Raw genomic sequence first — 13,735 nt, 5'->3', positions numbered from 1 at the left:
AACTGACCTTAAAATTTCAAAAAAAAAAAAAAAAAAAAAGATTCTTCCAAAGGGTGAAGTCTAGAGTCACAAAGAACAATGAAGAAAGGAATTCTTAGAGAATAAAGGTCTAATGATGAACATTCTCCACGCCCAGGGTAATGACAATACCTCCATTCTTCTTCCCCTTTCTCTTCATTCATTTTTATTGGAGTATAGTTGCTTTACAATGCTGTGTTAGTTTCTACTGTACAGCAAAATGAACCAGCTATACATATGCATATATACTGTCTTTTTTGGATTTCCTTCCCATTTAAGTCACCACAGTGCATTAAGTTCTTCTTCCCCTTTCTGAATGAGAATGTTTATTGTGGTAATTGTTCCACCAGTTTCACCGCTGTACGGTAAGTGTGTGGAAAACAGAACATATTCTTTTGGTTCCTGGGGGAGCAACATCCAAACCTGACACAGCACTTCCAAAGAGCCTGGTTTTGGAATGGTGGATGGTACTGTGGGGCTGTCTCTCTTGAAAAGACAGTCACTGTGTTCCACGTGTAGAAAGAAGAGCTTCGTATTTGGTGACCACAGGGTAGACTGTGAGACACTTCTTGTGCACTCACATATCCCACTCTCCTTTTCTTCTGAGCCCTGAGAGACTTACTCTTTCCCACCCATCCTTCCTTGCAATTAGACAGGGCCACGTGACTACTGCTGGCCAAAGGGTTGTGCGTGACACATGCAAGATGGAGAATTTAATTGCTGGTGCAAGACCTTTGGTATTCTCTTTCTTTGCCACAGAGAAGAGGCCTGGTGTTTAAAAGATAGAGCCAGAAGACAACCAGCCAGGATTACAAAGTCACCAGTTGGAAAACAGTTCCTTTTATAGATTGCCCAGACTCACAGTGGACTTTGGGTCAGGAAGAAATAAACTTTTGTTGTGTTAAGCTATTGGGATGTGAAGTTACTTGTTCCTACAGCACAACCCAGCCTGTTCTAATACATACGGGAATGCAAACGTTCAATATTTGTGCTTGCATACAACTTAAAACATGTATGAAATGGTTCCAGGGAATTTCCTGGCTGTCCAGTGGTTAGGACTTGGCACACTCACTGTGGAGAGCCAGGATTCAATCCCTGGTCGGGGAACTACGATTCCCACAAGCCGTGCAGTGCAGCCAAATAAATAGGTAAAACATCTCTTATAAAAAATGGTTTACGAAAAAGCATTCAGGGGGTCCATGAACCTCTGAAATTGCATACAAAAATCTGGGGCATATGTTTTTCTAAGAAGACATAAATGTCAAGATTTCCCTTCCCAGCCTCCATATTGCCATTAGCAGGAGTGAAGAGAGGGCCCTAGAATTAAATACCTCAACTTCCTCCAACACTCATAGCTTCTCTTGGGACTAACAGAACTAATATCATACACCTTTTATCCCTAGAACATCCTTCATCCCATGGACCTTAATTCCCATATGGCTCTTTGGGTAATGCTGTTTGATTTTTCTCCATATCATTTACCATTTGAAATATCTTTTCTTTAATCTTCACTTCTTAGAATGTCTATTTCCCCACTTAGAGAGATTTCTTCTCCCATGGTCCGTGCTGTATCCCCAATGTCTACCACACAGCAGATATTCAATAAATAGTTAAGAAATATTTACAACCAAAAGAGCTTCGTGACCTAAAAAGGGTTAAATATAAAAAGGTAGACAAGGGCTTCCCAGGTGGCGCAGTGGTTAAGAATCCGCCTGCCAATGCAGGGGGACGTGGGTTCGAGCCCTGGTCTGGGAAGATCCCACATACCATGGAGCAAACTAAGCCCGTGTGCCACAACTACTAAGCCTGCACTCTAGAGCCCACAAGCCACAACTACTGAAGCCTGCGCACCTAGAGCCTGTGCTCCACAACAAGAGAAGCCACTGCAATGAGAAGCCCGCGCATCCAAACGAAGAGCAGCCCCCACTCACTGCAACTAGAGACAGCCCGCGCAGCAACGAAGACTCAACGCAGCCAAAAATAAATAAGTAAATAAATAAATAAAATTAATTTTTTAAAGAAAGGTAGACAAAATGTTTCCTAACAAATTATCCTGCCTAAATGACTCAAACATTTTGAGAAACATCTGAAAGGATGAAAACTCACCCTTGGCAGATACTGAAATCTGAATGAAAGAGGCCCATGAGATATTCTATTTGGAAATAATAAATTTCTGAAATATGAAGGATATTTTGAATATAGCTAAGTAAGCAAATACAGTGTTGGTACACAAAATATTCTGTCAATAATGTGCACTGAAAAAACTCCAGGACCAATCTTGAAACGTAAAGTAAATATGAATTTAATATTTATTATGCATGTTTATACAGTAACATCAAAATAATGCTCCATAAGTTACATAGCTATTTTCCAAAAATACTGCAAAAAAAGATAAAATAGTAGGAATGGTATATAATCAATATTACTCAAAAGTAAAAATATAATCATCTATCTTTTAAATAGCTTTGAATTGATGGATTTCTACATGAACCAGAACATTTAAAATATCCAAAAATAGTCTTTCTTAATGCAGTATATAATATATAAAGAATCACTTTTATTGCACATAACATATCTGGTTTAGGCTTATTTCTTCAGGTAACATGCAGACAAATTTTGAGCATGAATTTAATAAAAGTAGGCAAGATACTATTTTATACCTCAAAAATTAGATGAAGTTGATACATTTCACAGATTAATCCTCAGGAAATTTTATTCAGATATTGTATAAAATCATTGACTAAAGTCACACATGCGAACTAAGAGCTCTTAAATATATCATAGTAAAACAGTTTGTTGGCACATTTACAATAAGAAAACAGGTATCAACTACTCTTAGAACTGACACCACTCTCCCTGACCACTCAAGGTGGCCTTCACATCAGTTTTAAAAACCTTAAATGACAAAATCTTAAATATAAACATACATTTGGTTATGTCAAAAATATTCACATAATTCGCATACAGTCAAAAATTTATCATTTTAAATATGGAAAAAACTAGGGGAAACTGAGGTTAGCTATACACTGTAAACCAGTTTCTAAATAAAGCTAAACTCCTGTTTTACTTCTTAAATTCATTTAGCCAAATACCATAGTAGTTGTCTTGAGGATCTGTAAACATTCTCACTGATTTGTACTGTTTCCTGAGGTCATCTGGAAGCTACTGTTACTAAAGTAGCTTCACAATTTAGTACCCCTGCAAATGTGCTTTGGAAATATTCAAAATAAAAACAAAAATTTAAATGTAGATCCATGTGTAACTTAACATACTTTCTTTATTACAAAAGCTATCTTTAGGAAATTCTTAGGTCTCAAAATCAAATTTATTCCATTATCAGCGGACCTGGAAAAACAAAGCATTCATAAACTTTGAATTAAAACAGATTTCAGAATTAACTCATTTAACACTGTGGAAATGAAAATAAAAGTATTTATTACTTCTAGAATAATGTCTAAAACTCACCTCTTCATTTTAAAACATGTTAAAACAGTGTCAGCCGAGTGCCTGACCCTTAGTAGATGTTCAGTAAATATATACTTAATGAATAAATGTGAAGTTAAGCATAAAAACTATAGTACTTGAGTAGTGAGGTAATGTTCTGAGGCTACAATGTATCACTCACTTAATGAAAAATCAATCTTAACTGGTATTCAGAATAAAGTTTAAAAGATCTCCAAATTTGATGAATATAGCACTAGTTCATTTCCTGGCATCCTATCAATGAAAAGAGAAACCAGGCACTTTGCTTGACTCTTACCCTCACCTATCACTCACCACCTCTACTTAACTGTGTAAGGGATAAATGGAGAGGCAACAAAAAAGAAGGCTCTTGTTTCTACCCCTTCTTTCCTCCTTTCCCTCTTTCTTTCCTTCTCTCTTTCACCTATCCGTCTACCTAGCAATGAAATAAGAAGCAGGTGACTATCCAATGAAAAGTGCATGCCTCTTAATGGTATCTTTTCTAAGAGAAAAATGAGGCAACTTAATATTTACATTGGGGGGGAGGGGATGGTAATTGTCATTACCAAGATGGCTGACTTGAATATAGAGATTTAACTAATATTTTTCCAAAAAATTTCACTGCTCTGGTACTGAAGTCTTCAATGTTAATGGACTACAATTAAACAGAAAATACTCTGAACACTGCTTACCTTTTACAGGACACAACCCGAGTTTACAGGTTAACTTATAAAAACATATTTCTCCATCATTTCACTGTTAAAAATCAAGAAAATCCCTATTATTGAAATTTCAACAGCTTAAAAATAGAATTTATGCAATGACATTTTTACGCTCTGAATTCCACATACTATTACCATCTTTAACACTAATCACAATTCCATTCATCCGTATATCAAAGGGCAGCACTGGTAACCTTGATAATACTCCATGTACTTAAATATTAAGAAGGGTCAGACTCTTGGTTAAATATTTTCACACACTGTCTACAGGCACTATCCTTATCCTTCCTTAACAAGAGGAGAATGAACTAGGACCAGGCACTTATTCAGCATCTGCCTGTACTATCATTCATCAGCACTAACGATTAGGATGCTGGAACCATGCAGCTATGTGTTTTGATTTAATAATATAACACCAAAGTAGCCAGTTTTTACAAATTTAAGCCTAAGTAATGGTAACATTTTCATGCCAAGTTTTGACAGCTTAATAATTTGTTTTCGGGGGGTGGGGGGCTACCATATTTTTGCCACTAATTATTTAAAAAGGAAATCAGAAATGCCAACTTTATGCTCCATTAAAATAAAAGCTAAACCTACTTGAACTTACTAATGATGCTTGCTGAAGACAAAAGGTGATCTCAAAATCCCAAAACCATGATTAATATTTACTTATCTACAGAACTAGAAAATGTATTATATTTTCCTATTAAGTATAGTAAGAATATAATTGTCTATCATTTACAAATATGATTTGGTAATTTACATTTTGAAAAAGGTATCCTATGGTCCCATCTGGATTAACAATTTCTATTTACCAATTCTGCATGTAACAATTATCTATAAATATATTTTGACCTTGGCTAATCACTTGCAAATTATTCTCAACTCCATCATGAATAGGCTGCAAATAATATGTTGATAAAATATTTCAATGTTTTTTCTAGTTCTCAAAACCTCAAAGCAATAAGCTAAGCAATATATTTGTAAATCCATATCACTGAAGCTATAGTGGTGCCTTTTTATACGGTTGAATCATACAAATATGACAAGGCCACTATGCCAACTGTGTAAGTATATGTTACAGCAATGTTTCCCACACAGCAGTATAGTATACCACTGGATAGCCCTGAGATGATTGTAAGTGGAGTGCCACATGAATGAACAATTTTTCTTTAATAGTTATATGTTTATTTTATTTTATTTATTTTATTTTATTATTAAAAAAATGTAACTAGCACAGAAAATGTGGATTATGCTCAAAATAAGACGATGGTTTAAAAAGGCTAAAAAATAAGATTAAAAATAATAAGTAAACGGTGGCATGGGAGATAGATATACATATATATATGAAAACAGAAAGGTGGTAGGTGACTCACATTTGGGAAACACTGTTTTAAGGAATGATTTGACTTAGCCAGCATCATTTCTGAATGCTTGTAATAATAAGCCACATTATAACGGAGTCTCCTCTTCTGGTTGTTTTTTTTCCCAGGACAAATATGTTTTTAAAAACATGTGTTTATATTTATTTTAAGACTATAGTTTTGAAAGCATTTATTTAGTAAACTTAATTTACTTTAAAAGGATTCACCAAAATGGTAAAAATGTTCAGGCTCATTTGAGGGACATGCTATTCCTACAGAAAAGACTACAAAGGCACATTGCATGTTGTGGTTATCTCTGCAGCATTTAAATAAAAGTGATCTAAATAATCATTACTATTAATAATTAACAAATAATTATAATATTCTTTCATAAAAAAGAAGGTACGCTTGTGCACTAAGTGCTCTTGATTCCGGAACCACCTGCACGTAAGTGTCACTGACATGGACCCACTGGCCTGCTGATTCACTAGCAGGCTCTTTCAAACCTACCAAAACAAAAAGAAGACGAATTTTACAATAAGTGTGTTCTGACTTTACATTAAAGACAACACATTCATCACACACTATACTTATCTAATGCTAAACTTTATTGCATAAGGCTGTTTTTCTTGGGCTAAACATCTTCCAAAATGAACTCTTTCAAAGCATTAATATTAGTACCATTTATTTTAAATATCTGGTGAAATATTAGATAGCCTTATAAATATTTATTTATTCAAGGAAAACTGCATTTGTACTAAAAGAGAAAGAAAAAAATGCAGTTTGCTGAAACAAATTTTCAACTCCAACTCTATTCTGAAGACTGTGTGTGTCTTCAACAACTACTGGTATTATTAAATAAAATGCTATTCCACTGCAATACACAATGACTTAACACCTTGAAAAACAGAGTGTCACTTCACATGACCTGAGGGGTACAGTTTTAAGATATTTAAGATTATTTAGGTACTTTTAAAGGTATTTCTCACTTCACAAAGTGAATCCGCCTGACGTATCCATGAAAGAACTTACCTCTCCCAGGAAAGGAAGAACAAATTCATTTGTTTTTAAGAATAAAATGAACTTAGGATGGCATACCAGGCACATTTTTCTTCCCAGTGATATGTTCCAGTAATTTCCTAGAGGGTGTTCTCACTTTCACGTAAGCGGTGTAGTGGCCTCCTCTCATGGAACCACTATGCTCCACTACGCCATAGAGACCGTAGAGAACTTTCTCTCCCACATTTACATTCTGTTAGACAAAGAAAAAAACTCAAATTAATTAGTGACATTTAGTGAAATCTTATTATAAGAAAAATTATGTCAAATGTGCATCCTGCTTAAAATAAGAGCAATGCATATTAAAACTACATTGGGGTACTTTCCCACCTGTATTAGACCAGCAAAATACAAAAGCTTGCCAACATTCTCTATTGACTGGGCTGTGGGGAAAAGAGTGCTCTCATATGGGAATGCAAAGGGTACACCCCTATTCAGGGATAGTTCATGTTATCTAGCTAAGTCCCCTATGTATAACCCTTGGATGCATCAATCCTTCTTCTAGGATTCTATCTCACAGGTACATGAGCAATATGAAAAAAGACATGCACCAGATTAGTGACTGCAGGATTATCAGTAATATCAAAATACTGGAGTAAACTCAAATGTCCATAAATTGGGGACTGGCTGAATAAACTATAATGCATCCATACAAGAGAGTATTATGCTGCTTGAAAAATGGAGTGCAGACTATCTCTAAATACTGCTATGAAACAATCTCTAGGATACAATGTTAAGAATAAGGTAGAAAAAAGGATACATATTATAAGCTATAATTATTAAAGAGGGGAGATGCAGATATATACATTTATTTGTTTACATTTAAAAAAATAATAGATGAAAAAACAATAATTTGAAAAAATGGTTATTTGTAAAGGAAGGAAAGAAACAGGTGGAACAGACATGGAGAAAAACTACACTTGTTTGAATTTACCTTGTTTTATACATTTGACTTTGGAACTACATAAATATTTTATGTAACTATTAAACAAAAAATTTTTAATTTAAGTAAAAATCCCTAAAAATGAAAATTTAAAAATTAAGCAAATGAGTATCCAGTTGGCGGCATAATCACTCAGAGAGCAACCACGAAGGTCATGTCAAAAGAACCCAGGAGCCAACCTGAAGTGGCTCTCAGTAGCCAACAATGGACCCAACAGACTAATGTATTAGACCATGAATTAAAAGAAAAGTACAGTAAATTGAAACATATTTAATGTGTCTAAATCCATGAATTCATACTGATACATTAACTGATGACAGTTTGAGGATGATGGTGAATGAATTCATCATTCTGAAAACTGGTTTAAAAGAGGGACAAGAAAAGAACTGAGCATTTACCCTGCCTTTTCTGTAAGAACTATACCATAGGATAGCTAAATAGATGAAAATAATTTCTCTTTATATAGAAGTATTCTAGCAAATAAATGAAGAAAGAAAAATAGGATATCACCATTCTGTAATTCTTAATGAACTCACTGAGCAAGACTGGTCGGTAATACCACAGAAAGGTAACTGGCATTATGTACCAGCTGATGAAAGAACAGAACACTCCCTATGAAATAGCCTTACTGGGGGTGGGAGTGGGGGTGGGAGGAATATCAAACCTGAATCTGTCCAAGTTGGATCTCTCTTGATCCAAACTACCTATTTGTAGGATAAAGAGGATAAAGGAATAATCATCAAAATTTAAACTACAGGAAACTACCAGAATGATGATCCAGGTTCTCCAATAAATAAATTGCAAGGGGCAGAGAGGGGAGAGGGAAACTGTACATTAAAAAAGACTAAAAGATATTTTTCAATCATGATGTGTAGTCCTTATTTTGATACTAATTCATTTTAAAAATTTCATTTATTAGACAATTGGAAATATATACACTAGATGATATGAAAAAATTAGTTAATTTTTTTAGTGTGAAAGTGGTATTGTGGTTATGTTTAAAAAGGGGCAGGTGGTTCTTATCTTTTAGAGACACATACAGGAAAAGATTTATGAATGAAATGATGCCTGATACTTGCTTCAAAATAATAGGAGACAAAAAATAATATAAGAGGAGGAAGTAGATGAGTGTGTGGATGGGGCAAGACTGGCCATATACCTAACGTGTGGGGCCTGGATGATGGGTACTAGAGGTTCATTGTACTGTTCTGTCTACTTTGGTGTATGTTGGAAATTCTCCATAATAGGTACTTTTAAAAAATATGTTTTTGTTAGTACAGAGCTTGCTAGATATTTTGTTTACCACATTATCAAATTCTATGAATACTGAAAGTAAATTACTGACATATAGTGATGGTATTCCATTGCAGATGAATTGGATTCCCTGAAAAATTGCATTTAAGATATTTTTGTTTTGATTGATCAATATATTGAAAGTATTAAGTTCCATAAGTTTATGTACCACAAAACCTAGGCTGCTGATAATCATGAGCAGGACAATATGCTAGTTACCCCAAACTGTTTGGTTCCCTCATGGAAAACAAAGTCATCAATTTCACCTACAGAGTTCCTACATACAGGTATGAGCAATTATAAACCAGTTTCCTTTCTCTATCTAATTATCAAAGTATTAGTAATTTTAAAGTATCATACTCAGTTGACAAATACACTATTCTTAGTAGTGTACGTGAAATGGCATGAAAAACAAGGCACTTGTATATTGATTTACAAAAGATAAAGAACTCTTCAAATGCTAAAACTATTGCCAATTAAGCACATCATTCACAAGGAACAGGAGAGGGCACAAAATCTGCTTTCTTCTCTCAGCAACTACCTGATTCTAGTAGTATTTACAAGTAGCTTTCATCTTCACAAACATCATGCCTCACTCATGTTTTATGCATCTTTCAGCTTATTCTATCTCTCAAAGGACAAAAGTCATATTCCGTGTGTTAAATGCTGGATGGAAGGAAGAAAGGGAGAGAGGGAGGGAAGGGGAAAGAGAGAGAGAGAGGGTGAAAGGGAGGGAGGAAGACATGGCCTAATAAACAATACATAGGATATGTTGAAGCACATTATTTGCAGGACAATTAAATATCTTAATATACTATACCTTACAAGTAGCAGAACAGAATGGTGCTAAGTCAAGCATAAGTGGAAAATCTACATGTCTGTTCACTTTGCGAAGACTCAAGCCAGCCTCAAAACAAAAACACCAAAAAAATTTTTCTTAATGTAACAAACAATCTAGATCATTGTGTTTGTTAATTAAAACCGAAAGAGGAATCCTAGAAGTTAGTTTTTTTCATAGATATAAAAACATGACTAACGAACAGTCCAAAACTGATATAGCATTAAGTTCTCAATTAGGTTTCATAAACTGTTACTGCAAAGATCATTCATTTACATGGCTATTTTTACCACAAACAATATGGAAATAATTGCTTTCACTGTGCCTTTCAACACTTAAGGAAAAATAAATGCAATGTGATAAAAGCTAAGCTACTGACACATATGCTATCATAAAAATGTACTCAACTGAAGAGTCAGGAGTCTGGTGTTCTAGGCCTGACTCAATGACTGGTTAACAGTTAACTTGACTCCAGACAACCTCATCTAGATCAAGGCAGAAAATGGGTATAAATGAATTAGATTAGGTCCTTTTCAGTCCTAAAATTTAGTGATAGTCATTCACTAAAAAGAAAAAAAGCCTGAACACTCAAATCATTTTATGAATAAAAGTAAAAATTATATATTATATAAATCAAAATGAATATTCATGTTCTTAAGCAAGCTCTATTTCTTTCCCTATTTCTAGTTTCCAAAGGCAGGCCTTGAAAAATGTACACTTTGCATTAGGTAATGATAAAAATTTGCTGATAGACTATCAAAGATAAAGGCTAGGAAACCCGCAAATAGAAATGGACTCTCTTGGAAGAAGTAGATACTTAAATCTGAGATGTTTGGGTAGACAAAATTAATAGATACAATCTTTTATGCAAAGCTTTCAGGACTTACTGTAATGACTAGTCTTTTTATTTGTGTACTAATCACATAACTTTTACTACAGATCTGTTGCCTATTTCTTACCTTTCTTTAAAGGAGAAAAAAAACATTTTTTTTGCCAACATATAGCCACTTAGTGATTTGTATTTTCAACTAATCAGACATAAAATTATGAAGTCATATGTCAGGAATAACTATTTAGTCTGTATTCAACGTGTTTGCCTCCTTTTTTTCTCATCAGGTGACCTCTATAAGCAGCTGATACCAGCACTGTCTGAGATCATCGGCTAATGTGTCCTCCCCAAACAGTACTTTGCTATTGAGAAATCATCCATTAATAGAAGAGACTTCTATCAACACTGTTACACTCGTTGCCAAATTGGACAGGCTAAAAAAGGAATCTCACGTCATTTTGTTTTCCATTTGCTTTGTTGCGAAGAGTGAACCGTTCTTTCATACTTTCTTGGAATTTTACTTCTGTGAACCGTCAATTCATGGTTTTTACTATTTTACTATTAGAGTCTTGATATTTTTCTTATTGATCTTTAAGAGCTCTTTACATAGTTGATTAATCATTTGCCCTATTTATGACAAAGAGCTCTATCTTGTTGAGATTTGCCTTTCAGTGTTGTGGATGTTTCTGATATACAACTCTACAGTTACTACAGGGAAACAGGTTTTCAGGGCCACTAAAAAACTACAAGCAGAGACACTGCTGAGAGAATCTGATCCCGATAATTTACAGTCCCAGGGAATGCTAATGTGGCTTTGCAGACACTACATTTAGCCTGAGAACAAGAAGGGACTGAGATGTCTACAAAAATTTCCCTTTAAGGGCATGAATTTCTTTCTGTAAGCTGTTCCTAAAAGGGATGTAAGAACCAAATATAAAATAACTGTGGTACATCATTCTCAGATCTGGCATGCCTCCATCTTGTTCACACACAGCCCCTGCAGATATACACCTTCCATTTCACATTCTGATGTACTGCAATGAGACTTGATACATCTGTTTCTGCTCTCCATGGCCATTTCATTTCCACTGAGTTTCTGTAATGCTGACTATAGAAAATCAAGAACTTAATCTAATTTCCGTGGAGAGGGATGAGGTATAGAGAAAAATGTCTTCCTGCCCATCTGTGGCCCACCTGAAATGTTGCAGATATATAATTAAAGCTTTCAATCTCTTCCCTTGAGATTTCTTTCAAGGGTTTTATACTTAGAAAATCTTTCACACACAGGTCAGGTTAATAATTTCCATCAAGTTTTCTTCTAGTCTTTTGATAATTTATTTCATACAATTAAAAACATTTGTCTGAAAATAGTATTGATATATATGGTCTAGAAGGAAGCTCTAAACTTTTATGTCATCAAACACCTATCCTTCCTAAGTCCTTTACTGAATAATCTGGTCTCCTTCCCAACTGATTTGAGATTCATCCAGTATCATAACAAAAGAGTTTTAAATTGTACTCAAATTTTATTTACTGACAATTCTGACTATACTGTTTTAATTACTAAAGTTTCTTCCAGAAAAACTTTAAAATCATTTTATCAAATGCAAAAAAAAAAAAAAAATTAAGACAAGGCATTGAATTAAAGGTATAAACAAATGGCAAAAAAACTGATACATTAAAAACATTTAAGTTCTCTTCCATTAGAGTTCTACAAGAGTGGGGCCTGCCTTGCACTTGCAGTCCTTTTTGCAATTAGTCCCAGCCAGCCACACCCAGCCCAAGCACCCCTCTCACTGGAATGTGAGCTCAGAAAGCTATGTGCATGTTGTTATTTCCCTGCTTCTAAGGGTTCTTAAAAAATCTTATTTTCCATACATACCCACACACACACACACACACACACACACACACACACACACACACACACATACACACACCCCCACTGAGGTTCCTACCACCTAAATTTTCAAATATTGTGAATGAAACAATCTTATTTAGAAAAGTCTTGTAAGCTCTTATTGCTGAAAAAGCAGTAAATCCCCAAAGACAAATTTTTAAATTCAATAAATTACTGTCTAATCCTTGACAGTACTTTACTAGACTTAGGGCTCTGCAAAACATATGATGAAAATTTGTATAGTGCTACTATTGGGAATTTACCTGATGAAATCTTTTAAGATGGAGAATTAGGATAGCTGGAACAGCAGAAACGAGCAATTGCTTCCTGGCATTAGTATAAACCCCTTCTGCTTTCTTTTCTGCATAAAATACAATATAATAAATTTATTTATGAAGTTCCATCTTATATATTATCTACCATATAATATAGTAAACATTTAAATAGAAGCATCATACCACATTTTTGAAAATGTTAAAAAATAAATTAGATTTCTGATTACAGGGGGGCTCTACTCATTCCTCAAACTCCACTAATATGAAAGGGATTTTTTTTTTTTAAGGCACACACTTCTAAGGACAAAGAATAGGGGAGGTGACACTTGCAACATAACTTTGGAAGCTGGAAAGCAGACACACCAGTAGTAACTTATGTCAATGCCCTTCAGTCAAACATCATCAGAAACATACCTGTAGTTGAAAATATTGGGTCACTACTTATTGCAGTGAAAGGAGATCACGTATCATGGGAATGATGCGACATTTCAATAAGAGGTTGTTAGAAAAGACTTGTGATAGAATTTGAATATTTAACTTGGATTAATGTAAGCTGGCATTTCTTCCTCTCCCATCTAGATATTTCTTTAATTACTAATGTATTAATCATGCCTTTATTCTGATGCTTTGACATCTGAGGCCTTGCTGACACTGGAAAGGTCCTTTCCCAGAGCTAGCTAATGCCTAGATAGTAAACAATTTTCACATGCAAAGCAACCAATCCAAAGCCCATACCCCAACCACCTCCGTTATTGGGCTCTAATACTCTAGGCCACTATTCACCTGCCCTAATCACACCAGAGCCAGGTACCAGACAACTATAGACAGGCCCAATACCTCAGAGTCCACAGATACTATTCAAAACTACCAGTCAATGCTAAGCCTGTCTACCCTGTCTCACCCATTCCTGCCCTCCAGCACCACAATAAAGGCTCTTGTTGGAGTTTCCCCCTCGCTCCCTCTGTCTCCTGGCCAACCCTGGAGCTTCCCCTTGTGGCCCTGTGTGGCATGGCTTAGCGTGCCCCCTCCTCT

General features: G+C 35.0%; 1 protein-coding gene across 10 annotated transcripts in view; it reads right to left on the bottom strand.

Annotated features, from left to right (window-relative positions):
• Window positions 1–5,678: 5,678 nt before the first annotated feature.
• Window positions 5,679–13,735, bottom strand: part of USP45 (ubiquitin specific peptidase 45) — a 57,428-nt gene continuing 49,371 nt past the window's right edge. For all 10 annotated transcript variants that reach the window (XM_057739073.1, XM_057739075.1, XM_057739081.1 and 7 more), the window contains 4 exons: window positions 12,692–12,789; window positions 9,682–9,768; window positions 6,665–6,818; window positions 5,679–6,072 (listed from right to left, as the gene is read on the bottom strand). In XM_057739073.1, the coding sequence (XP_057595056.1) occupies window positions 5,942–6,072; window positions 6,665–6,818; window positions 9,682–9,768; window positions 12,692–12,789 (470 nt within the window). In that variant the 3' untranslated portion in view covers window positions 5,679–5,941. The remainder of the gene's footprint in view (window positions 6,073–6,664; window positions 6,819–9,681; window positions 9,769–12,691; window positions 12,790–13,735) is intronic.

The sequence above is a fragment of the Hippopotamus amphibius genome, chromosome 6 (assembly GCF_030028045.1).
Source record: "Hippopotamus amphibius kiboko isolate mHipAmp2 chromosome 6, mHipAmp2.hap2, whole genome shotgun sequence".
Lineage (NCBI taxonomy): Eukaryota > Metazoa > Chordata > Mammalia > Artiodactyla > Hippopotamidae > Hippopotamus > Hippopotamus amphibius.
Note: the sequence above shows the minus strand (reverse complement) of the source record. Positions and strands in the feature narration are given on the sequence as shown.